The sequence below is a fragment of the Drosophila suzukii genome, chromosome X (genome assembly GCF_043229965.1).
Source record: "Drosophila suzukii chromosome X, CBGP_Dsuzu_IsoJpt1.0, whole genome shotgun sequence".
NCBI classification, from domain to species: Eukaryota; Metazoa; Arthropoda; class Insecta; order Diptera; family Drosophilidae; genus Drosophila; species Drosophila suzukii.
In genome coordinates, this window is record NC_092084.1 from 8,203,522 (window position 1) to 8,230,495 (window position 26,974).

The window sequence follows — 26,974 nt, forward strand, 5'->3', positions numbered from 1 at the left end:
TATACAACACAAAATTTACCATTTTTACAACCTGATAGATATTTTTTTGTTGTGCACATGGAATACTTGCACCCAGGAAACTACCATGTGATTCATCTGATCAGGAAGCTTGATATTACCTTAGAATTTCTCTTTCCGCCGTTTCGTAGGTACATTATTAATTTATTCAGATAGTTGCTTACATAGTTTTAATTGCCATACTTGTGGATATGTATACGATATAAGTATGTATATATATATAAGTAAATGCTGCACCTTGTGGAATATATTTTGGTTCCTTCTCTTCATCTTTTTTACTTCTTTGTCTTTCTGTGCTCTATATAGCTAAAATCGTGCAGTTATTTTTATAATTTTGTGTATATTTGTATTTAATAAGTTAGACATATCCAAGAAAATATTACAAAAGCTGTTAACTGGTTGGTTATGATTCTCCCTAAGCAAGCTGCACATTTGTTTTTCTTTTTCTAGCTGTTTTTGTAAAATATTAGGTTTTTTGGAAGCTAGATGAATAGATTTGCCAGATTTATGCGTACAGAGGGTTATCGTTTGAGGGACTACATATATATGTTGTATAATATATGTATACTGATTTATATGCCATTAGATAGGTTTATTATATTATTAAGTACTAAGATTGAAAGTAATTTTTAAAATGATCCTAAGAGCTTTTGAGCAATTAAAAATTCACATTGATATTCATCAGTAAAATAAATAGGTATGATTAAGTATTCACATTAGATTCGAATTATACTAGATACAATTAAAATATTTAAACAAGATTTTAGTCCATTTAAGAAACTCAAACCGCTCTGTAGGCATTCGGCTGTGATCTGTTGGTTCTATTTCCCAAGATTCGCGTGTTTCATATCTCTCTGCACATCTTTTCATTTCTTTTTTTTTTTTGCTAGAGTAGCAAGGCTCTCAGTCTTAAGTTAGGTTACGGTTACGCTTACAGTTCTCTTGGCTGGACAGATAAATATATATATATATATCTCTATATAAACGGGCTTTAAGGACATGGGAGAGATTCGCCGAGTGGGTTGGAGTTTAGAGTTTGGAGCACAACATTCTCTATTTAAAGCTGACGATTGTGATGCATTCTATGTGCAAGCTCACTAACATTAAAGCGCAGACGTAAATCGTATCATTGTATATCGAGTAATTAGGTTACATTTAGGGGGTATGTATATATGTATATTACACAAAAATAAAAAAAAAGGTAGAGCAATGCTTGCGTTGGTTTCTCTTGAAAACGTTTTGAATCACAGTTATGTTGTGTGTGGTTGTCGTGTAGTTGCAGTGGATCATGGATCATGGTTCAAATGGTTCCTGGATAAGACAGACAGTTGAGATTGGTGGTGATCGATGGGATCGTGGGGACATCTAGTGCCGGCGCTTGTTCCCATGGTTGTGCAGCATCACTATCTCGTCGCCACTGTCGTCGGCCACATCCAGTTCCGGCTCCATGTGCGGCCCATCGTCGTCCTCCTCATCCGTGTGCAGGATGCGCTCCAGCTGCTCCTCATCGAAGTACGGCTGTATGGTCATGCCACCTAAAGTGGGAGATTAACCATTAGTTTGGCGACTTAATCAGTCTTCTCAAACGTCTCCCCAACTTACGTTTAATTGGCGACCGGAAGAGCTCCGTCTCCCCATCATCACCCGCCTCATCGTCATCCAGATCGAACTGCTCCTTGCTCTTCTGCGGCAGTAGCGAGAAGTTGTAGTAAGGCTTGTTGCCTCGGTGGCGTCGATAGAACCAAAACTGGGCGCACAGCACACAGACGACCACGCCGACAATGATCAAAATACTGGCCAGCAGGATGAACAGCAGGCGAGGCAGTCCAAAGACATGCTCGTTGACCTTCAGGTGGAAGACCACGTTTTCCGTGGGCAGGCCACTTTGAATCAGGTGCAACTGTCGCGTGGCCTCCAGATGACGCGGTGCCTCCACTCGCAGGCTGATGGTACCCAAAGGCACCGCCGATATATGGTACTGACCCATGCTGTTGGTGAAGTTCCTCAGCTGCGTCTGGCCCACCACCGAAACCTTAGCATTCCGCACCGGATGATTGCTCTCGTCCAGCACCACGCCCGCAATGCTAGTGGTGGCTCTGTTGCCATTATTGGGCAACTCCATGACCACGCCGCGAAGCAGCGTATATGGATGCATGCGTACGATGCCCAAATCCGTGATTTGGCCATCTTGTACGTCCACCTTGATCATTTGCGTCTCGTAGTTGGGAGCGGTCACCTCCAGGCCATAGAGGCCATGGGGCAGCATCAGTTGGAATCGCGCAGCATTCCTCGTCACATTGATGATCCTTTCGTGCTCCAACAGCCGGACAAAGGCTTCTCTCAGCGGTTGTCCCTGGTCGTTCTGCACCGAGCCAGTTACTCCTGTCTTCACCAGAGCCAAGAAGTTCTTGATCTTATCGATGTTCTTGCGCCAAACGGATGCGATTTGCTTGTGGTGTGGCATCCGGCAGCAGGAGATGCCCAAGGTGTACACCGGTAGGTTGTACATGCGGTACATCATATTGGTTATCCTATCAGTGGTCTCCCGATGAGCCTGCCTTGTGGCGGATGGAGGACACTGGAGGGGCGAGTAGTTGAACTCGGTTCGCTGCATTCCATGGGCGAACTTCTCCAGCACCGAGTCTCCCTTGGGATAGCTCAACTCCGAGCTGCCGGCTCCGAAGGTGAGCATCAAATCAAAGCGTTCGCTGCGCAGGAACTGCAGGAACATATCCTTGGACTGGTCTGTCTCCGGATTGAGAAGGCGCTCCGCCAGCTCATCGCCCAGGACAGGATCGCAAATGGAGGAGCTATAACATGGAATACAGGGGAATACATTAGTTTCTAAGCAGAAGGATTTATAGAAGACTATCTCACTTGGCATTGTACATGTTGAAGACATCATCGAACTTGTTAGTTTGTGGCAGGAAGTAGATAACACTGCGCTTCAGAAGATCGAGCACAGTGGCGTCCTGCAGCTTGAAGCCCTCGACCAGGTGACGCACCAGGTTGAGCATAATTTCCCTGCCCAAGGGAGCTGCTGTATCAAATAGGGAACTCACCACCAACAGCTTGTACTTGTGCTCCTCGGGCTCGCCAATCTGCAAGAGAAACACAGGTCAGTGGAAGGATAAGGGATACAAATTTCCACTCACATCAGAGGTCATCTTGAGGTAGTTGAAGTATCTGCTAAACTCATTGTCGGCATAACCAAAGCTGGCAATCTGTCCATTCTGGTTCTCTAGCTCCGCTAGACGGGATCGAACCTGGGGGTTGGTGTGATACCTTGTGTTGACCACGTTCTCGATAATCCTGAAATCGTTGGCGGAGGCCCAATGCTGCGGATCGTCGGGCATGAGGGTGACATCCATGCGCATCTCAAAGGGCTCGCCCGCGGGCACCTCCACCTCCACCCGCATCGGAGCATAGTTGTCGCCCAAAACGGTAAGATTGTGTCTACCCGGTAGCGCCAGCTTCCAGTAGTCTCCGAACGTTTGACTGTAGCTCGAGTGATTCGCACCATCCAAACGGACAACAGCTCCCGCGATCGGAGTGCCAATGGTGCTGTGCACAAATCCATGGATGCCATGATGGACTTGCTCAATGAACTGGATCAGCGGTTCCCGATGATCCTCCCAGTACTGCGGCAGTTCTGCGGCCATGGGGAACTTATCGCAACCCATTTCGATGGTCAGCTCCAGGCATCCCGCCCTCACATAGTTCCAATCCTGCATGCCACCAGTGACACTGTACCACTGAGCTCCGTTTGTGACGCCATCGGTAAAGTATTCGTTGGGGAAGAGCGGGCACGGCTGAGCCAAGTGCATGGTGGGGTGGGCCTTTGAGTAGATCCCGGCCAGATGTCTGAACAGAGCATTGTCCTCCGTGGGATTGGGCTTGCGTCCATTGATACTGGAATTCCGCAGCCTCATGAAGGGATCGTTGAAATCATTCTCGTTATCATCGAATGGGTAATTGGCCACCAAGGAGCCGCCGTGCAGGTTGGCGGACAAAACAAAGGGCAGCGAGAGCGTCCAGTTCATCAGGGCGGCAACCTCTGGCTCCGTCACCTTGTTGTACCTATCGGTTCCATATTGATCCGGGAAATTCCTGTTCAGGTCAATTCCATGGGCATTCGCTCGTCCCACTCCGCCAGTTCGATCGCCCTCGGTGGAAATCTCATAACCATCGGGATTCATGCTGTACAGGAAGTGCATCCGGGTTCCATTGACCAGCTTGGTTATCCTGTCGTCGTTGCCGTAACGTTCCAGCATGTATTTGCTGAGGAGCAGCAGACATTCCTTGCCCACCACCTCATTGCCATGCATGTTAGCCACGTATTTGAACTCCGGCACGCCCGGCATATGGGAACCCGGTGTGGCAAAGATCTCCAGCACCCACAGTTCACGACCCTGGACACTCTTGCCAATGCTGTAGAGGCGGGTGAGCGAGGGATAGCTGGCGGCCATGTCCCTCAGGAAGCTGGAACAGAAAGAATAAATATGGATTAGATGGAGTTACCTTGGAAATTATATATATGATTATATATTGAAGCTTATATTACTTTAACTTCAAATAAGAGGAAAACCACTATATATTAAACCATTTAAATCCATTGTAATTACTTTATAACACCTATATATTTAATTTTCTGCCACCATATGGAGGCTTTCAATAAGAGGAGTGCGAATATACAAGACATATATTGATGTGCCCTACAAGATGACCCAAATTCTCACCTCTCCATGGCCGTATAGTTGTGGTGCTCGAACTTGGTGGGGGTCAAGAATCCGTTGAACTGCTCCTTGCGCTTCTCCGGCGGTTCCGAGCGTTCGACCTTTACCTTCCGGAAGTTGCCTGCGGGAATGGGAGAGCGGAAACGGAAATGGGTGAGGATCTTGTATGTGTGTGTAAGCATGCCAGTTTTTCAGGTTTTTAGGGGGTGCCACATGCGGGTGCCTGGTGAAATCGGGGTGAGGTTTGGATGCAGTGCGTCTACGATTCAGCGGCGGTAGAAGCTATAATCAGCAGCGAAATCACAAGCACAAGCGGATGCATAATTTCGTTCATTTATTTTGCCATAATTTCATAGTTCACATTTATTTAAGTTAAAATCCAAGTAAAATGCCAAATAAAATGCTTGACTCTTGTACGATTAAGTGCCATACACATACATTCATATAGCATATATATATATATATAAAACATATCCATTTCGAAATCTAGAAGTATAGTTTGACTTTTGGCACACACGCTTTTCATTCGTTTTTTGATTTTTTAGGTACTTAGTGGAATATACAATTAAAATTCTTTAGATGTGACTCGACGTTTCTCGGACACGCCCCCAACTTTTAAACGATCGCAGGGCAAAGGATATATACAAATATATGAGGTCGGCGAGAGAAACTGAGGGAAAAGAAGACAAAGACATAAGGCTTAGACCAACATAATGGGTTTAATAAATAAATCAGACAACTAAAAACAGTCTACAATATTAAAAAAAAAAAAATAAAAAAAAAATATGTACATTAAAAATATAAAAAAGTTAGCCCAATAAAAACAATATGAACAATCAAAAAATATAAAGATATGGCATAAAAAATGTAGTGGCATACCCAATAATAATTTTTGTAATATTAGATACCAAATGAAAATGAAATAATGAGCCTTGGATGAAAATAAAACGCACCAAGCGAAAATCATAATTTTATTCATCCTTAGCAAAGGATTCGTGGTACCCCTCAATACTTTTAGGCCACTCCATTACTCTTCGTTGGATTTTAGCCAGGTCTCGTCAACATCGTACATATACATATATATATTTAAAAGCCATACATGAGCATGTGTGCTACATTAATAGTCGGATCGTAATTGATAATAATTTCGCTTTACTTTCGAAGGTTCGATTTTTTTTTTCCTTTTTTGAAGAAATGCTCAACAATCGTTTCTGATAGGATTAACCATATGGTTCGCATATAATCTACATATATCGATAGTGATATCATATAGAGCAGTGTGTGTATAAAGTGGGTATATATGCGTGGGTTTTTGTGTTTATCATAGTTTCTTGCTCATCGTTGCTAAAATACTCCACAATAGGTTTTTGGGATCGGGGAAGATAAGGGGAATGGAGATCAAGCTAAAACCGATTCCTATTGATTTTTTGTATCTTGTTCGTGTAGGTCATTCTATGACCTTTAGTGGGCTGATTTCTTTATAAGTTCCTTAGTACAATTCTCTTACTCGATTATTGTATTTTATTTCGTTATTTTTGGTTGGCTATTTGTATTTGTTCGATTTCTTATTTAATTCTCTATGTACAAATTAAACGTTTTTTTGCTGAGTGTGTGCGTGACAGAGACAACGATAATGGTATAGGAGATAGAGAGAGACAGAGAGATCGCTAACATAAGCTGGCAGTATAAGAATTGCTAAAAACCCAGGAGATTCCAAAGTGAAAGTTTATGAAAATGCCACATAAATGTATAAATGAACAATATGGGGAGAAACATATATATATATAGATAAAACGTATTCGAGAAAATCCCAAATCAGATACGATCCCCCACGAGAACCCAAACATTTTATATTTTCTTATAGCTCTCGCGGGGAATCGAATCGTAGTTCCGGGTGAAGAGGACTAAATTAACATGCCAGAGGGCTAAGGATCGGGAAATGGCGGAGGTAACATATATATACAGTACAAGGAAGGTGCGGAGTGAGCAGGAGGAGCAGGCCAACTAGGTGCAGGTCATGGCATGGTTATATGTACGTGTGTGTCTGGTGTGTTTGTGTCTTTTTTCTAGCTGGCGACTAAAATATATATGCGCATATATATATGTATATCCGTTGCAGCCCTCTCTAGAAATAATAGGGACTGTAAATACTGCTAATACCATCAAAGTTCGTCTCGACGGGCGTCAGCTTGAAGTCCAGCCGCAAGGCCTCCTGGTTCTCATTGGTCACCCGGACTTCTTGAGGGGCACTGTTCTGGTAGCTGCATTGTATATGGTAAAAACGAAACATTATCAACCAATTTGGCACACAAAAAACAATCCAGAAACGCACCCAAAGGCGGCGGCATGCACGCTATAGAGTCCCGGGGTCAGCAGCCTCCAGTATTCGCCACGCTTGGAGGTGCGCATCGGCTTTTGCTCTAGTCCGGCCACATAGATGTTGGCATCCGGAATGGGGAAGCCACTGACATCCGTCACCAGACCCTTGATGCCGATATGCGCCTGGCGCAGCAGCTGCAGCAGCGATGCCTTGTTGCGCTGCCATTCCAGGGGCAAAGTGCTGGCCGCCGGATACTTGCAGCAGGACAGCTCGATGGTCAGCTCAAAGCAGTTGCTGAACGCATAGTTGAAGTCCTGCATTCCGCCGGATAGCTCGTACCAATTGGCTCCGTTGGTGATGCCGCCCGAGAAGCTGTCGTTGCAGTTGTTGCCCTTGCTCATAATGGGATGGTTGTCCGAATAGGTGTGGGCCAATTGCTTGAAGACCCGATCGTCGGGGGTCAAGCTCTCCTCACAGCACTCGTTGTGGGCCCTGTTAGATGGAAAGATGGTGATTTAGTTTAATCCCCTAAGTCACAGGTGCTCCAGAAGGAGGCATTTTGCAGAACCTACAAGGAGTTATCGTAGGGATAGCTGGCCACCACAGCTCCTCCATGGAAATTCGCGGAGAGCACAAACGGCTTGCTGACGATCCAATTGACCAAGGCTGCCGTTTCCGGCTGACGGGATTGGGCGCGCAACTGGTGGACATGGCTCTGCTCCAGGCGATCGGGAAAATCGCGATTCAAATCGATATTGGCAGCATTGCCACGTCCTACATAATTGGGCAGCGATTCGCAGTTTCCCTCCTGCAATGAAAGTATATTTGATACATTTATTAGCAAGGTGTATGATATTTGTATTGAAAAATAAGACAACCAAATTGTTCTTAGTTAACACTTACAAAAAATAAGAAATATTACCTAACAAGAAGGTCCATCAATTTAAAATATCAAACTTAAACGAACTTTCAGGAGGTATGTTTTAAGGTGTGCCAAAGTACTCTCATATTGTAAAAGCGTCATTAAACATACAATTCCCAAAGGAAGACCCATTTAACATGATACATTTTCAATATGAGTTCCACTTAAACAAACCTTCAGGAACTCAAACGAAATTTCAAAATCATGTAAAAGCTTCATAAAACATATTATTTCCAGAGAATGACCATGGATGATGGCAAAATACCCATCTGTTTCGAGCTAAAGTTAAGTTTCTCTTTCACTCTATGGGCTGATTGGCATGCAGGTCACTCCTGACCGGAATTGACCATTTAGCATGGCAGTCAGGTGTCAACCCAGTGATTGCACCATAACAATCGCGGCGAAAGAAAAGCCCACGGATCGATATTCGATAATAATATTGTGCAATGGAGCGGAAAAAGAAAACAGAACGCATCATCAGTGTGTCCCCCCTTTTCCCTGGCCAATCGGAACAGCAATCAATCAATCAATCAGAGCAAAAACTATACACTATGGATGGACATCGGAAAGTGGAAAACAACACAATTAAATCAGAAGGCCGAACAAAAGGGGTTCTTTCCCGGGACTGTGGACCATAGACCATTGCATAATCAACAAATTACACCATTAGAGGGCCAACTTAAATGGATCATGTCATCATTATGGCCACAATGATCACGCTACCAATCGGGAGCTAGCCTGGGAAAACATACAAAGGGCTGGCGTGGAGTAAAACAAATAAAACGTGCAAACAGTGCAGAAAATCCCCTCGATTCAAGTGATGAATCAGTGAAATTGGAAGGCAAATGGGTAACACAGAAAGTCGGTTTTTTGTTTTAAGCAATATAAACTAAATATTGTGGAATTTTAGAGACTGCTCATGCAAATAACTCAAAAAAACCTTATCAAAGTATGCATTTCAAAATACATACATTATATGAATCATATTTATAGCAATATTTTTAGAAAAATTTATAAAAACGTATAAATATTATTCATAGGAAAGTCTGCAGGTCAATTAAGAACCTGTAAACTAACAATTCTTCTTGATATAACGCCAATTAAATTGAGTAATATTTTTCAATTTAAACCAAATTGGGTTAAGTTCAGGAGACTGTTTTCAGAGCATATATACGGTATGTATTTGCTTGCACATTGCTAATCAATTGGAAATACCCGCAAGAGCATCGGCCAGATTGTTTATAGTATTAATCTGACCTTTGGGGCTGTGGCAACAACAATGACAAGTCGAGGGAGATAGTCTACAATGATTGCATGTTTGTGTTTACTCCACATTAGACTTCAAGTGGCTAACGATAAACAAACGGGCCGAAGATTGGAAATCAGGTGTGTCTCTGGCAATATGTCAAATTTTTCAATGGGCAGTGTGCCTGGCCTAACTCAATTGATAAAAAAGTGCGAAGTTTTGGGTGAGCTGTGTACCTATTTGTTTGTTAGCACAAAATGTTTTCAATGCAAACGTCTCATAAAACTGGTGATGATAGCAACTTGTAGTATTAATAGTCTTATTTCATACAGTTTTATCAACCCTAGGAATCATAAACATTGCTGAAGATAACATTTTTAGTTACGTCTTTTGGAGAGAGGTTTTTGGGGGGCCCTTTAAATTATTTTTTATAAGTAAACGAAATTCATTTAGTCATCTTAAAAAAAACCTTTCAAATTGACTCATTTGTGATTGTAGTTATGTTATAGTAGTTATGGTATACATAGGTTTTGAATTTTGCAAGTCAAGCTGCTGGTTCTTAAACTGCCTCCAGACTCCTTGTCGCTTTAACCAAGGATAATATAGACTATTATTGTATATTATAGTCTCTCCTTACATTAATCCCATATTCCCTATTTTTTCATAATCCTACAACGACCTTATTTATCTTCCCAACTTTGTCCTTGTTTTAAATCTGCTATTTCACGATGTTCCCGAAAATCGTATAGTGCTCCCGTTCTCACTCCCAGTTGGTATCCACTGCTCCCGAGATGGAACCCCTGCATTGCTCACGCTCGCACTTCCCAATTCCCGAAGTTTTCCCGAAAAACACCACCCACTTATCGATTTTTCACCCCGAAAACAAAACACGCGCCCCAACAGGTGACCCCTCTCTGTGGGTTCTTTACCTGGGACAACGCATAGCCATCGGGATTCATGGTGGGCATCAGGTATATGTCCGTGCTGTTGACCAGCTGGCCCAGTTCGGTGATCCTTTCGTGGTTTCCCAGGAGATATTGGGCCAGGTAGACCAGGAGCTGTCGACCCACCGTTTCGTCGCCATGCATATTGGCAATGTACTTGACGGGGGGCGTGAGGAGATTTCGCGACCGAGTGTTCCGTGAGATCTGCAGGACCAACAGATTCCTGCCCTCCAGGGAGCGACCCAGGTAATGGACGCGGGCCTGGTCGGGATAGGCCTTCTCCAGTCCGGCGAACAGGTCCTCCAGCTGTTCCTGGCTGACGTAGTGCGGCTGCTGCAGGAAGGACTCGTCCTCCTTGATGATGTAGCCTGTGCCGAGCGAGATCAGCAGGGCCATCGAAATGGCGACAAACAGGAGACCCAGAGATGGCATCTTGTGATTACGGATTGCGGATTGGGGACTGCGGATGGCGGATTGGGGCAATCTGGTCGAGATTGCGTTGTTTTTATCACTGGCGTGCGAATTGAGCGAGATACAGTTATATTCCTTCGGCAGCCCAGCAGCAGCTGCTCGCTCTCTCTCTCTCGCTTTCTGGTGCTTTTTGCTTGTCCGTCGGGCGTCCGTTCGTCGTGGGTCGTCGTTGCAGCTCAGCCTCGAAAAATCAACTGTTTGAAAATTTGCTGCGTTGATTGGCCTTAAGCGCCCATTCGCCCGCCGCCTCGGCCGCCAACGCTCTGCCGCGGTCGACGTCGCACAGTGGAGCGCAGCGGAGAGGCCCCAAAGAATACCAGATGACTAACTCAAAAACACCAATCTATATTTCTCAAGAACTAATCAATATGGTTTATGCCTCAAAAACAAAAAATTATATAAAATAAATTTTAAAAAATGTCTCAAAATAGAAAATAGTAAAAATGGTTATAGTTATGAAAGTTCAAATAATAAAATAGATCAAATTTCAAACCAATATTGTTTAAATGTTTTCACACTTGGAATAGAAAAACAATAGATTGCAAGAAATATCTGATTCACACTACAGTTTTGATACCAGAAAACAAAAAGAAAGTTTTTAAATATGCTCTATAAAATGATATTTATTCGCATTTCTTTAGATCCAAAATAATAGAATATTATAAAATATGTAAATTTTCGGCCATTTAGCGGTCGTTCACCCCACTGTGCGGCGTTCCAAGAGAGCAGCCCCAAAAGAGAGGCGCTAATTGCAGGGAAATTACACGCCGCACCGAGCGCCAAAGCCATCAAAAAACCGCTCATGGAAAAGCTTTACTTTTTTCGGCTGCCACGGGATTAATAGTTTATAGTTTATTTAGGGGCTTTTAATTGTGTTATTATTATTTGTCGGAGGGGGAGTTGCCAGACTCAAAAAGTGGGGCGCTTGCGCATGTGTGCGTGTGATGGTGGAGAGAGAGCGAGTCAAGAGAGTAACGCACAGCGCACGTCAACAGGATATTTTTACACGAAAATCGATAGCGTGACTCCCACGCTGTGACGTCACAGACAGCCCATCCTGTGCGCGTGGGTGCCAAAAAAAAGTAACCACCCACCCAAACAAACATACATGCAGACATACGCACACACCCCTTATCGATAAACACACGAAATTGGCATTCACAAAATTGAGAGCGACAAAGCGCTGTTATCAGTGGAAACGAACGAGCATATGGCCACTTTCCAGCACCTCCTCCCTCTCCCGCCGACTTCTACTAACCATTTCCATTGATTAACGATGGGTGCGAATACAAATGTTTAGCTCCGATCTGCTTATTGGAAAGCAGCTCAGTGGAAGAGAGAGGGGGCTGAGTGGGCACACTGGAATGCACTTCCTTGAAGAATTGCGGTTTATTCAGGTGGTGAGATGCTTACGAATTGCAGATACCCTGCAATGCTTAAATATTTTTGAATTATTTTGTATTTTTTAAACATATACCTTAAATAATTAAGTGATCAAAATTTATAAAAGCCCAGCTAATATAGAGTGAATCAATTGTTATCGAAATTAAGATAAGCTTAAGGAAATTTCTATAGCTTAATGGGAAATTTCAAAATATATATAAATAAATAAATATACCAATTAAGATATGGGTGCTGTGTATCAAAACTTAAGCCCTCGAACTGGTTTAAAGCGCTGATAAGAAATCAAATATAAATTACAAGCAATACGAGTCTGATCAAGACACCTGTATTTCAAAGTATCTGCATAAAATTTACACGTCTTCTACAGAGATACCTCATTTACATAATTTGCATTATAAGAGCGAACAGCTGTTGATTGGCAAGTGCACTCGGGCAATAAACAAAATTATAAATAAAAAAAAAAGACTGTCACCGCGCGTGTGCAGCGGAAATTGGCAAACTTTTTAGCGCTCTTAACTCTCGGTAGCAAAACCCCATCATCAAAAACAACAACAACGAACCGGTTGCGAATAAAGTGTCTCAATTGCAGGAAAATAAGTGAATAAAGCACGAACTTCATCGGTGGTTTACTTCTGTTGCCGTTGCTGTTATTGTTATTGTTGTGACATCTAACCAGTTTCTTGTAAAGTAATTGCCTTTGCCACCCGCTCAATGTTCCACCCCCTGTCATGTCGTCAGTAACTTTTTTTTGCCGCCGTGCTGCAATTGCGAAATCATGACGTCAGCGGACCGACAAACTATGTTTACTTTATCACCAGATTATTGAAGAGGCCATAAAACCGTCATCCAAGATACGCACGAGCGCACACGAAGAAAAATAGACAGGGATTCGGCATTATCATAGCCATATCCTGGGATTAAAGACAGTTTAAGGCATGGTATTATAAGATCAGAATTTAACACTGTCTATATTTATATAGCATGGTATAAGCATGATTAAGGACGTATAAAAAAGCCAAATGGAATCATCTAAGGTATTGTATCAGGATTTAATATTGAATGCTAAATTTGGAAAAGAGTTTTACATAGAACAACAGAAGATACTTTTAAATATGATATTGTAAAGTTACAATTCAATATTCTGCATGTACCATTATTATATTATTATCATTTTCGATATAAAGTTTTGTTATTTCTAGCATATTTTAATGTAATGTTATTAATCGGGAATAAACTATAATACTTTTTCCCAGTGCATACTACAATTAGCAGCCTGCAAAATTTGTTTACCAACATTTTAATCTTATCTAAGTCAGAAATTGACCATTGAAGTCTCCAAAAGCGAAGGCCATTCGTAATATTTACAAGCGCAGCCATAATGCAACAACTGAAACTCCCAATTTGAACAGCTTTTCAAATTCATTCAGCCATTAAGGCCCATGTGCAATATTCAGTTGCCATTAAGGCAAATAAAAAACCAGACAAGATCCACAAAGATCTCTGGCAATTAGAACGCTGATAAGGCTAATAATAATGGTCGTTTTATTGTTTTTACTTTTGCGCTGTTGTTTGCCCACTGAAACTGAACTCAAACCTTGGCAGCGTGTAAAAGTGGGCAATCCAAATTCTTAATATCATCAGATAAATCTCAATTAAAAATTGCTGGGATGTGAATATCAAGTGATATTATGGAAATAATAGAGCTGTGTGGCGTCAATAAAGCATTTTAATTAACTAAAAATAAAGTGTTGCTATTCTCATTGGGGATTTACTGCAAATAATAAAGGGAATTTCCAATATAATATTGATAATGCTGAGAACTTCAGTGCAAAAAGATAAGTCAATTCGCTGAATTCCTTTCTTATCAAAGCGCATTTGTCGAATTAAAATAAAGTAATATAAAATAGGTTCCTTGAAAATCGGTTTATGGTTACATTATTGCTTTTAATGACAGAGAAAGTGAATTCTTTCTTCTTAAGAAAAATATTATGTGATGTCACGTTTGCGGTGTATTATCTCTTTCGCTTTCCATTGTTTATTTAAAAAAATTAGACCTCTTTGAAAACCATTACTTGAGTCCGTTGAAGAGCTCTTGGGATCCATTAAATGATTACCAATTTGAGGGGCACTCGAATGGCACTTTAACAAAACTTCGAGAGAGAAGAGTTGAAATGCAGTATCTCACCTAAGACTTGTGATGTTAAGATGGAATTCTTGGCTGCTAATTGAGTGATCATACACGTTGGCTAACCACAAGCCGGAAAAAGTGGGTCAAAACATTCCAATCACACATTCTATGTAGTTGGGGCACAAGATCTCGTTTTTCTGGAGCGTGTAGATTGCTTGTAGCCCCCTCTCTATCTCCTAGTTCACTCTTTCTTTGCGGTAAGCAAAAAAGACCAGCTCAGAAAAAAAGCTCAGCAGATCGAAAGAGAGAATGGAGAGATAGAGGTGTCTATATGCACTGAGAAAAAACAAGGGAATCAATATTATTATATCAGCCATATAAATATGATGATCTACAGATAAAAGCTTTTCTAATTTCGGCAATTTTTGGTAAGAAAATAATATTTGATAATTAGAAATCGTAAAATAGTTTAGTTAAAAGACACTACATATTTATACGGTAGTGCACATCATATGATCTTAAGAAAAATGCATTGAAAAGTCGTATCATTCCAGTAATAAATGCAAATTTAAAGAGAAAATTGCATAAAATTGGTGACTAATGGTTGAGATATTTTGTTCAATCTAAGTCAACAGGTTTTTTGTTCGAAGTGAATGCTAATGAATAATTTAATTAACATTTTGTGAGTAAATATGAATATGTTAAGTCTCTTGTGAACTTTTCAGGAGAGTAAATTCTTTATAACGAAAGCTTTATGGTTACCATACTTTTTTCTCGGTCTATTGCGATCTATAAACAATAGATGAAAGGGGTTAACAATGGGGTGGGGCATCTGGCAGTCAGTTTACAATCACTTTTTGTTTTTTACTGCACCAGCTGTTTTTCCCCCTTTCTTTAGCTTTTTTTCCATCGATTCTTGATTACTGAGAAGTCAGAAATAAAAAACTAGTGACTCACCTGGGCTTTGGCGAATCCGTCGGGATTACAGGTGGGCAGGAAGTGGATTTCGGTGCGATTGAGCAGCGCCTGGATCTCCGTATCCCCGTCGTAGTGGGTGGCCAGATACTCGGCCATATAGAGGACTACCTGACGACCCACGGCCTCGTCGCCCCGAATGTTGGCCACCAGTTTCACCATCGGTCTGAGGAGATCTCCGTCTTTGGACTCGCCGGTGGGTCCGCTGAGGGCCAGGGCGTACAAAGGTCGATCCTCCAGGGACTTGCCTATCGTATAGGTCTGTGCCAAGTCGGGATAGTCTTTGGCCAGCTGGCTGAAGAGTTCGCCGATCTCCTTGTTCTTCAGATAGTGCGGATTCTCCAGAAAGTTGTCCACTTCCTGGATCACCCGCACCTCACTGTATTCCCCGGCAGCACAGCCGAGGATCAGAATTAGCCATAAACCCCACATTTCTGGGGTTTCTTAGGGGTTTTCAAGGGGGTTTTCGGGATTTCTGGACACGTAGGCAGGCAAAGAACAACGAATATATGATAGCCAAGGACGCAGGCGCACCAGATTTCACAGAAAGTGGTTGCTGCGAGTGGCGCAAATTCAAATGTTGGCAAATACCTTAAATTCACTTTCTTGCACTTTCTTTCTCAATGCAAATTTTCAAATATTTTGCCACAAATGTTGACACGACACGCACACACTCGCACGCGATCACCGACACGCCGACGCTTACACCTACACGCACACACACACTCGAGCGCACACAACAGCCGCAGAATATTTTGCTTTCCTTTTATTTCACCGCTTTTCCACTGATTTTCCTCAACAGCCGACCAACATTTTCACGCTCCTCTTAACAGCTGCGTAAACAAATCCATATTATCCGCAAAAACAGCCGATAAATATTGTAAACGAAACTACGCGATCGCAACCGCGACTAGGGTTGCCACACGATCGTACGGCGTTGCCAGAGGGTTGATGCTCTGTAAAAATACCACATATACCAGTTTTCCCTTTTTTAAATATACCAAAAATATCGCAAGGCTTGCAAAGAGATGCCAGTAGGTTGGAAAAATTGATCAGAATGGCGGCAGATTTGAAAATAAGAATATAAAAAAAAAATAAAACGTGAATGTGCATCATACATATATTGTACATTTAATTTGTTTTAACATTCTCCAATTGGTTCTGCTATCACAAGGGTTGTATGAAAATCAAGAGAAAGACTTCCCCCTTCTCTTTGGGCTTAACTTTTATTTTTCTCTAGAATTCAACAAACGGATCTCCAAAAGTGAAACGAACACAAGAATAACCAAAAACAGGTTGCCATTGTGTGTATTGTTTGCTTGGTATCATTATTTAAAACGTGTCGTATCAAAAACTAGCTCAAAATACGATTATGTTAAGGCAAATTTTGGAAAAGTGCATTCAGACATTTCGGTTCGTCGTAAAGTACGCTATTCATCCTACTCTAAAAGTCTGTGTTGAGTGCATTTTACACTATGTTCTGATTTTGATAATGGTGATCATCTTGATCATCTCCTATCACCACTAAAACCCAAAACATAGCGTGAAAAGCGCATTAGTGTGCTTACAATTGGGTGTGGTTTTTCTTCGAGTGTATATATATAAAGTATAGGATCTGTTCTCGAGTCTAAATGCTTGGTGTGTCTGTGTGTTTGCGATATATAGTTACACAGTTGATTGCTTCAGATTGGTGTCTATATAGTCCCTACTTTTCCGCCCCCTTTGACACATTTTTCGCTCCTTGTCGGCCCTTGTTCGCCTGGGAGGCCAATCAATAAGGCTCATGGATTATTCATGACACCCACTCCCTGCTCCGTCGAGGGCTTTTCTGGCTTTTTGCGACCCTTCTGGGAGCTGGCTATCCGCTGTTTCAGCGTGTGGAATGTCTGCTGCATGCTGCGCATTTGGTAGCGTATGGAGCTGCTGACGTCACGCTGCAACTGCTGCACCTCGCGGATGTCCTTGCGCAGATTCTGGTACTCGTTGGTCACCTCGCTCATCGACTCGAGCAGCTCGAGGACCTCCATTTCGTCCATCTGCTCCATTGTCGTCTGTTCGAGGCTGCGCTCCACCGCATGCAGTTTGTGGGCCATCGTGTAAAGCTGCGAACCGGCATTGGCCACCTTGAAACAGGGAGGAATTGGGGTTTAAGTATGGGTTACTTGGTTTTTATATTCACCGGATAAATATAGTGTTATTGAAACCAAAAGGACGTGAATCAAATTTCCCCACCATTTTGCAAATACAGCATTTTTATTATATTAAAAGAAACAAATTTTAAAAACATTATGATATTATGTTTTAATTAAATAAAGTTGCGATCAAATTACTCGGGGATCACACCATCTTTTTTCATAAGATTTAAGTAAACATTTTGAAAGCATCTAAAATATTCGCTTAAATTGGCAAAGAATTAGGTTTAGTTCGTAGCTACATATTAATATAAAGAATAATTAAATAAAGAATAATTAATAATTTAAATACCTTAAACGAAGATCTTAAATACTATTTTTAGAGCTAGTCTATATAGTGATCAAACGAGTCTAGTGTAATTTTATAGTCTTTAAGTAGTACAACATTTGCTGCCTGCTTTTGGGCGCCATCCGAAATGAAGTGCTTGATGATTTATTGTTAGGGCATGCCCTGTAATTGACCCCTTTGAACCGTACAATTTTCTCTCACTGCACCCCAAGTGCCTATCCCACTGTGTTGATAAGTGGCTATTCATATTTTGCTGGTCGATTAACTCACCGATTTTTCCAGGGCACTGATGTCCTGGTAGCCCGTCGTGGTCTCCATCTTTTCTAGATCCTGGAGCTACTTTCGGCTTCAGCTTTCTGGCATGACAGTGGGTAGTAAATCAGCGTAGTAAGTCCGAACTGCGCAAAATAACAGACTGGATTGTTGTTGCCAAATTTCGGGAGCCTCGGCTGGAGCGTTGGCACACCACTCCAAGCTCTCCAAGCAGAGTGAGCGAGTCCTGCGGGTCGTCCTGCTATTTATATGCTCCTGCACACATGTTGGCTTCCGCTTCCGCGAGAGAGAAGGCGAGAGAGCAAGTGATGGCGTTTTGTGGCTACTTAGGCCACAGCATTGAAATTCCTTAAAAAGGTTCCCAAAAGTATGCTAATAAAAATATAACTTTCTGCATTCTATATCTACTTAAGTGATTATAAATTTCACATATATCTTTTCTTTTCTAGATGTCTCACTATTTCCTTAATAGCCCTAAGTAGGTGGTTTAATCAACGGAATTAAGTTCTCGAAAAAAATTGATAACTTTAAATTTTCTAAAAATTATCTTTAAAAATACCAACATTTTTTTATACAAAAAACAAGAATTGAAAAAAAAAGAACTTTTTAAAATGATAGAAAGTCTTTGAAACATTATCTTTTCGACTTCAGCTATTTAGCTATGGCATCACTTTTGAAAGAGAAGAAGGAAGCGTCTAGCGTCCTATTGAAAGTCAAAACAAACACGCTCCCCAAAAAAAAAGAGAAAGCCAGACATTTGTGTGTGGTTGCATGGATTCCGTTTCACTGGATGTAGGGAAAGTACTTTTAATTATGTTGACCAGGAAGCGGAAGTCCGAGCAAAAACTTTGTTTGCCCCGGCGAAAAGCGAAATTGTTATTTCAATAGAACAAGCGCCTAAAAGTAGGCAGCACCACTTTCATTTACAATCGGATCTGCAAGCGCTTTGGCGTTTTTTAGCACATTCAGGCTTTTGTTTACCGTTATGCTCACAAGGGATTTTTTAAGGGTGTTAGGGATATTCAATTAGGTTAATTAACTTTCTTTTCCAACTTTAAGTAAGCCTCATAACTATTTAATGAGATTTAGTGTTAGTTTCACTTACACAGAAGCCGGTTGACACGTGCCTCGGAATAAAAATACACATGCACATTAATGGAAAAATACACAAATACAACCACATATGAGGTTTTGTATCTCCGCGGGTGTTTATAAATACCCAATAAAGATTATATCTATCCAACACCGAAGACTTTATGCGCTTACATACATTATACAAATTAATTCATGGCAATTTAAAAATTGGTTCTGCATCATAATGTACATATTAATTATTTGAATATCCTAATTAGCTAATTTAAAATATGATTATGCTTTCGTCAAAAGCTAATTTGCTCTTGAAGCAGAAAAAAATTTTATTTTCTTGTTTGTAATTTACAATTAATTTAAGTAGGTAATTTCAAAAATACTTTAAGGAAATGTAAAGAACTGTTTATTTTGTGCTTTCGTCACTAGCTAATGTGCCCTTCCAGCAGGGAAATGACTGGAAAGACAAACATCGCAAAACAAACTCACATGCACGAACACACACGCACACAACGAGCCCCCAACGACGGCAAAAACCATACTGATAACAGCAATAACAATTGGAATATAACGAATACAACAGCTGGTTCGCCAGGTTCTCAAAGGTGTGTGTTACTTTATTTGCTATCGTTAGGCACTTTTCGACATCGTGGTCTTCGTCGCCTCCGTTTCTCGCCATCGTACCATCCAGTTTTCTGACTCGTATATCAACAATCACACCACCACACACCACCGCACACCATATAATATAGTGGGAATATAGGAACAACACACAGGCCCCCACATTGGCATCGAAAAGCGGCGGCTGCGTTCAGTTCTAGTGGAACCACCGTTTGGCGAGCACGCGATCCCCGCCCCAGTTCTCAGCTGAATATCCCCAAGATGTCCCTGGTCCGTTTGATCGGTGCTGAGGTGAGTTCTATGGGTCGAGTCTTATGGATTTCCTATAAAACACCAAAGAATTGCATTGCCAGTGCTGGGAAACGGAATCATTATAATATTTCCCATCTCACTGAAGATGTCTCTCAATTTGCATGCGTGTGTGTGTCTGACCGTGAACTCTCCAATCGGGAATATACAGTTTAAAATGCACTTGTATACCCCATCTCACTCTCACCTTAATCAATTTAGAGCAAAAGCTCTACAAGTGTGCGAGAGAAATCGCCCATTGACAACAACACATGTTACGTAATGTTTCGCTATAGAACTGAAGAGCAAGAAGAAGCACAAGTAGATAAAGTGAAAACAAAAACAATTATAGCGGGGGACTTAGCGTTAGAATGTTTGAACTGGCGTAAAATCCCATAAAACGCGATAAGCGGTATAATTCCATGCGAGGCGTGCTATAAAAAATAGACGCATGCCTGCCAGATGGGCACTGATAAGCCCCCGAATGCCCGCCCCCTTGAGGGTTATCGACATCCAAAACATAAACCTCACCCCACCGATAACGAAATTGTCCAGGGCGTTGAGGTTAGGGTTCCGGCCACTTGGCAATTTGCATCGCAAACCAAAGTCAAGTGCAACAAATTAAATTAAATTACAAAAGCCACTGAAAAAGCTATTTAACTGAGCTATTTCGTTTTTTTTATCAAATATAAACAACAAAAATTGGGAAGACAAGTACATTGGATAAACTGCATTTTAAAAGTGATATTAAATTCAACAAATATTTCCCGTGTAATATGTTTTTACATGGGATGTAAATAAAATAGGTAAATCATAGAATCAGAAATCGTTATCGTTTTAAGATTTTAAATGAAGCCGCGAAATAAAGGAGAGCGCAATCGCAGCGCCCTCTGCTGGCAGAGTCCTTATAATTCCCAAGTGCTTATTCCTCGAGGCGTTCGCTTAAATAGAGCTTGCTCGTATCGATTTTCGGCGGTCGAACGCCTCGCAGTTATCAAGGGTTGGTCACTTTTCCTGACTAATTGTGACACTCCCTTGACCCTTCAAGCGATTGTAAATATGTAGTCAATGATCGGATTATACCAAACTGTGTACAAAGACCACGAGCAGATTCTCTAGAGTTTTACAAATAGCCAATTTTAGGAACACTAACTGTGAGGCGCGCTGGATATGGGGGAACCCTCCTTCCCCACCAGTGATCGCTATTTTGGCATAGCTAACTTATTTTAAAGATATCATATATCATCAGTCCCCAAAAAGGTTATAATTTAAAATTATCAAATCCTAAGTACTTTTACTATACCAACTTGTATCCCTTTTTCGTCACCAGGCCCGCCACCTGGCGAAGAGGTCATACTCCTCGGCCGCTCCCACCACCAAGCTCTTCATCGACGGCAAGTTCGTGGAGTCCAAGACCACGGAATGGATCGACGTGCACGACCCGGCCACCAACAAGGTGGTGACCCGTGTGCCCAAGGCCACCCAGGCCGAGATGCAGACGGCCCTCGAGTCGAACAAGAAGGCCTTCCGCTCGTGGAGCAACCAGTCGATCCTCTCCCGCCAGCAGGTGATGTTCAAGCTGCAGGCGCTGATCAAGGAGAACATGGGCGAACTGGCCAAGAACATTACCAAGGAGCAGGGCAAGACCTTGGCCGATGCCGAGGGCGATGTGCTCCGTGGCCTCCAGGTGGTGGAGCACTGCTGCAGCATCCCATCCCTGCAGATGGGTGAGACGGTGGCCAATGTGGCCAGAGATATGGACACCTACTCGCTGGTCCTGCCCCTCGGTGTGACCGCCGGTGTGGCTCCCTTCAATTTCCCGGCCATGATCCCGCTGTGGATGTTCCCTGTGGCCATTACCACCGGCAACACCATGCTGCTGAAGCCTTCAGAACGTGTTCCCGGCGCCACCATGCTGCTGATGGAGCTCCTCAACGAGGCCGGCTGCCCGCCCGGTGTGGTCAACGTGATCCATGGCCAGCACGATGCGGTGAACTTCATCTGCGACGCGCCCGAGATCAAGGCCGTGTCCTTTGTGGGCTCCGACCAGGCTGGCAAGTACATCTACGAGCGGGCCGGCAAGAATGGCAAGCGGGTGCAGTCCAATATGGGTGCCAAGAACCATGGCGTCATCCTGGGCGATGCCAACAAGGAGAACACCCTGAACCAGTTGGCAGGAGCCGCCTTTGGAGCTGCCGGCCAGCGGTGCATGGCTCTGTCCACGGCCGTCTTTGTGGGCGATGCCCAGTCCTGGATACCCGATCTCGTGGAGCGCGCCCAGAAGCTGAAGGTGAATGCCGGCCATGTGCCCGGAACGGATGTGGGACCCGTCATCAGTGCCGCCTCCCGGCAGCGCATCAATGAACTGATTGAGTCCGGTGTAAAGGAGGGAGCCAAGCTCATCCTGGATGGCAGGAAGATCAGCGTGCCCGGCTACGAGGATGGCTACTTTGTGGGACCCACCATCCTGAGCGACGTGACGCCGAGCATGAAGTGCTACACCGAGGAGATCTTTGGGCCCGTGCTGGTCATCCTGAAAGCCGACACCTTGGACGATGCCATTGGCCTTGTGAATGCCAATCCCTATGGCAATGGCACCGCCGTCTTCACCACCAATGGTGCTGCTGCCCGCAAGTTCGTCAACGAGATCGATGCCGGCCAGGTGGGCGTGAATGTGCCCATTCCCGTGCCGCTGCCCATGTTCTCCTTCACCGGCACACGCGGATCCTTCCGCGGCGACCACCACTTCTACGGCAAGCAGGGCATCAAGTTCTACACCCAGACCAAGACGGTCACCCAGTTGTGGCGCGAGACGGATGTGACCCACACCCAGGCGGCCGTGGCCATGCCCACCATGAAGTAGGCGTATCTGTAGGATAGTCTGGAGGAGGATCCCGATAGGGGATCTAATGTTCCACGTATTGAATTTCTGGATGCTTGCACACAGGACGTATTTAGAAGCTAGATACAGAGAAATTATTGCATTTATTTTTGTGCCTGTTTATTAGATTTAAGAAGATGTTAGAGACAACAAGAGAAGCTTGAAAAAACTGAAATGTAAACGATAGCAATAAAATGTTTGAAAGTGTAAAGGTGTTTTTCAAATGTTTTTGGGACGTACAGATAGATTTTTCCGTACATTCATCTGATATTTCATTTAAAAAATGATATATTTTAAAGAAGTGCTTATTTTTAAAATTAAACTGATTTAAAATGGGTTCTTATAAAGGGTTTGAAGTATTTTGAACTTCTTTTAACGAGACTTCTAAGACTGTTTTTTTAAATACTTAAAATTTTAATTGGACGACCTAAAATCCTCAAATTCATATAATAAATAATTTAGAAAAGGTCCAAATAAAAAAGAAAATTACTTAAAAATGGGTTCATTTATGGTTCAAATTATTTTAAACCTCATATAACTAGACTTGTAAAATTTTTTAAATTAATACTTAACATAATATTTTAACAAGCTAAAATCATAAATATAATAATAATAATAATCTAATATATTCATTAAACACTACCATTTCAAAAGATACAGTTTTGCTCACCTGTTCAATTCATTCCATCCATTTTCCGAAGAAAAGACACGCTCAATCTTTAACAATGGTCAATCGTGTGTATTGTACAAAGAAATAAAAACATTTGATTTATGAACACATAGCACGGTAACAGTTGCACCAGCGGAGCCACCACCAACCAGCGGTGGGCCCACGCCTAATCTTAAGTCGTCTCCTCCGCCTAATCTAAACCCCGCTCCCACTTCTCTTCCGACACCTCAATCTCGTCCGGCGAATGCCTGGCTGGCCACCAGCTCCCGGAAGACGCCCTCCTCGATGCCCATCAGCTCATTGTAGCTGCCCTGCTCCACAATCTTGCCATCGCTCAAGACTGCAATTTGATCCGCGTTTCGGATCGTACTAAGTCGGTGGGCAATCGTCAACACGGTGCGTCCCTGGACAAGATTATCCAAGGCGTTCTGCACCAGGTTCTCCGAAACGGCGTCCAGTGCACTGGTGGCTTCGTCGAGGATCAGGATGGCGGGGTTCTAAAAAAGGTTACAAATGATTTGGGTAAGTAAATATCCTGAGCATCAACTCCCATGTGGTCTTCACCTTGATGAGCGCCCTGGCAATCGCCACTCGTTGCTTCTGTCCGCCACTCAGCATCATTCCCCGCTGGCCGACGAGCGTTTCCAGGCCATCCGGCAGTTGGTCCGTGAACTGGCTAACATTCGCCTCTTCAACGACCCGCTGCAGTTGCTCCTCGCTCGGCGTCTCGCCGGGATTAGCGCCGTACAGAATGTTCTCCCGGATCGAGCAGGAAAAGAGCACCGGCTCCTGGCTGACAGCACCAATATTGTTCCGCAGCCACTGTGGATTAACCGTTCGCAGATCCACTCCATCCAGCTGGACAGCGCCCGCTTGCGGATCGTACAGTCGAAGCATTAGCAAGGCTATCGTTGTCTTCCCCGATCCGGAACGACCCACAACCGCCGTGGTTTTTCCCGGCATCAGATTCAACGAGAAATCGGAAAGGACAGCGGATTCTGGACGCGTGGGAAATGTGAAGTAGACGTTCTGGAAACCCACTTCGCCCACCGGCTTCTCCACCGGCACGATGCCCTTGTCAATGGGTATCGTGCACTCCCTGTCCAGGATCTCCCAGATCCGCTCCGCGGCCCCAATGCCCTTGTTCAGCTGGCTGTAGAAGTTGGACAGCCCGTTCATCGAGATGGCCACATAGCCGGCGTACAGCATGAAGGCAGTCAGGGCTCCAATGGTTAGAGAGTCTTGCAGAACCAAGGTGCCGCCATACCACAGCACGGATATAATGATGAAGTTGCCACAGAAGCCAGTCTGGAAAAAGAGGATTTTAATGATGTATATAATTTAAATAATATTTCACTCACCAGTCCAAAGAAAATAGATCTGGCACGCGTCTCCTTGTAGCCAATCTGCAGAGCCTCATCCAGCAGGCCATCGAAGGCGGCCACTTCCTGCTGTTCCCGGCAGAAGGTCTTCACCGTCTTCACATTCCCGAAACGCTCCTCCGCGTACTTCATTATCTCCGCGTACTTGTCCAGTTCCGTTTTGGTGATCCGCCGCACATAGCGTCCATAGACAATGGCCATGCCCGCCATTGCCGGCACCACCAGGGCACTCACGGCCGCCAGCTGCGGCGAGGTGTAGATCTGCAAGGGAATCCCTGGATTAAGGAGGATGTCTTCAACAGGATGAGCCATCACTGTCATACCATCATGCCCGTGCCGACGCCAATCATGGCCACAGATCGCAGGCCATCGGAGACGTTCTGGCTGAGCGACATGCCCACCATGTAGGTGTCGTTGCTCAGCCGGTTGATCAGTTCGCCGCTGCCCTTGGTATCGAACCATCCCACCTCCTGCAGCAGCATGGATCTGTACAGTCGGGATCTCAGGTTGCGCACGATGCGGAGAGCTGGGAGAAGAGATATACATGTATTACTTCAGATAGTTTAAAAAATACTTTGATTTAATTAAGATTTATTCGTAACTAGTCAAAAAAAGGGCAATATAATCCATAATGATTATATCATACCACCCATATGGACTATATCACTTCAAAACCCAGCCGCCGTTCGCTAAAATAAAAAAAACAAGTTCGTACACAGTCCTCTGAGATGGCATGACGTCATAAGCCCGCTCTGCTCTTTCCCTGTCGTTGCCACTATAATTCCCAAGTGCGAATTCCGAGAGTGGTGCGTATAAATAGCGCTGGCTTATAACGAGTTTCGGCGGTCGAGCGCCTCACAGTTCTTAAGGGTTGGCCACGTTCCCGCCTAATTGTGGCACCAAATTTAAACCGATGTTTCTACATCAAACAAAACAAACAAACAAAACATATAGTCTCCCTGTATCATGCAGAGGGCGTCAAATACTTCAAAACTTGAAACAAGTCCAGCAATGGAAAAATAATAAGCTGTGTGGTTAGCACTTGGTTGGTTGTGGTTAATCCCCTCCGCCTTCCAAGTGATCGCTATTTTGAATTATTTTACTTTAAAGATGATACTTTTAAGTCCTACCTATTTGATGATGATTAAAATCAATAGTTTTTAGGTATAACTTTAATGATAACCTTAAGAAAAACAGGAAATGTGCTACTTTTCCCTTACAACTCTATTGATTTTTTGTCTAGTTTCAAGGTTACACATATATGTATCCACTCACCCGCATTTCCGAACAGGTGGACACGGGCAAAGTTGGCGAATCCGCCCAGCACGAAGATGGCGAAGAGCAGCATTGAGTACTCGCTCAGTTTGGCCATGGCGGCGCTGTCTATGCCCGACTTATTGAAGACCACATCGATGACCTTGCCCAGGAATAGGGGCACCGACATTGTGATGGCCGAGGAGACCACCAGACAGCCAATGCCCGCTGGGGAACACAGAAATGGATTTAGAATTGGAGAAGTCCCGGAAGATATGTGGGTAGTAGCAACCTGAGAGCACCCATTTCTCCGATTTGGTCAGGCTGAGCAGGCGGCCGTACTGAGATCTGGCCATTTTCACCGGCGCGGCTCCAACTGGAGGCACTGCGTCCGCCTTGGCATTCCTGGCCAACCACTTGCTGCTCTGGGCGAATCCTCGACGCATGCACCACCACGGCATGCGGAGCGTTTGAAGCAGTTGCCTCGGCAGGGGGCTCGTGGGTGTGGCCAGAGGTGGGTGGCTGGGCGGCAGGGTAGTCCTGGCGGTGCTGCGTCGGTGGAGACACCTGCCCAAATGGTGGTTATATGATGTGGGCGACCTGATTTGGCTGATTTGCGTGACCCGGCGAGTCGTGCAGCCGTGTGTCAGCCTCGTGCAATTCAACAGCATTGTGATTCCTGTCTCATTCAGAAAGTTAAGGAAAAAACCAGGAGAGATTTTGAAAGGAATTCGAATTGTATAAAAAAAAACAACAACAAAACGGATTCCAGTGGTGTTCTTCTTCTTCGGTGGTGGGGACAATCAGCTGTTCCGACAGTGCCTTGGGCTTAGCTTGAAAAAAGATAGAATTAAGAAAGATAAAAGTACCTAAT

General features: G+C 43.5%; 4 protein-coding genes across 5 annotated transcripts; 1 reads left to right on the forward strand and 3 right to left on the reverse strand.

The window, feature by feature from the left end:
* Positions 1–141: 141 nt before the first annotated feature.
* svr (Carboxypeptidase D svr) lies at positions 142–16,086 on the reverse strand. 2 transcript variants are annotated; one of them, XM_070997231.1, is made up of 9 exons: positions 15,147–16,086; positions 7,647–7,882; positions 7,087–7,566; positions 6,915–7,015; positions 4,758–4,875; positions 3,174–4,500; positions 2,896–3,119; positions 1,621–2,828; positions 142–1,553 (listed from the first exon to the last, which is right to left on the reverse strand). In XM_070997231.1, the coding sequence occupies exons 1-9, from the start codon at positions 15,594–15,596 to the stop codon at positions 1,384–1,386; spliced, it is 4,314 nt and encodes a 1,437-aa protein (XP_070853332.1). In that variant the 5' UTR covers positions 15,597–16,086; the 3' UTR covers positions 142–1,383. The 2 variants fall into 2 exon arrangements, with proteins under 2 accessions (XP_070853332.1, XP_016939125.2); XM_017083636.3 differs by lacking the exon at positions 15,147–16,086 and adding an exon at positions 10,172–10,855.
* A 180-nt stretch (positions 16,087–16,266) lies between these two features.
* Positions 16,267–18,208, reverse strand: LOC108016653 (uncharacterized). The gene is given in 3 exon segments (XM_017083361.4): positions 16,267–16,987; positions 16,990–17,287; positions 17,916–18,208. Coding segments are annotated over 3 exon segments (381 nt in total). The 5' UTR covers positions 17,964–18,208; the 3' UTR covers positions 16,267–16,952.
* Positions 18,209–19,696: 1,488 nt separating this feature from the next.
* Positions 19,697–23,005, forward strand: LOC108016965 (probable methylmalonate-semialdehyde/malonate-semialdehyde dehydrogenase [acylating], mitochondrial). The gene is made up of 2 exons (XM_017083902.4): positions 19,697–19,916; positions 21,244–23,005. Exons 1-2 carry the CDS (start codon positions 19,887–19,889, stop codon positions 22,774–22,776), a joined length of 1,563 nt encoding a protein of 520 aa, XP_016939391.2. The 5' UTR covers positions 19,697–19,886; the 3' UTR covers positions 22,777–23,005.
* Positions 23,006–23,512: 507 nt separating this feature from the next.
* On the reverse strand, positions 23,513–26,891 carry LOC108016605 (ATP-binding cassette sub-family B member 10, mitochondrial). The gene is made up of 6 exons (XM_017083295.4): positions 26,393–26,891; positions 26,122–26,328; positions 25,170–25,372; positions 24,826–25,107; positions 24,029–24,772; positions 23,513–23,961 (listed from the first exon to the last, which is right to left on the reverse strand). Exons 1-6 carry the CDS (start codon positions 26,769–26,771, stop codon positions 23,692–23,694), a joined length of 2,085 nt encoding a protein of 694 aa, XP_016938784.2. The 5' UTR covers positions 26,772–26,891; the 3' UTR covers positions 23,513–23,691.
* Positions 26,892–26,974: the final 83 nt, after the last annotated feature.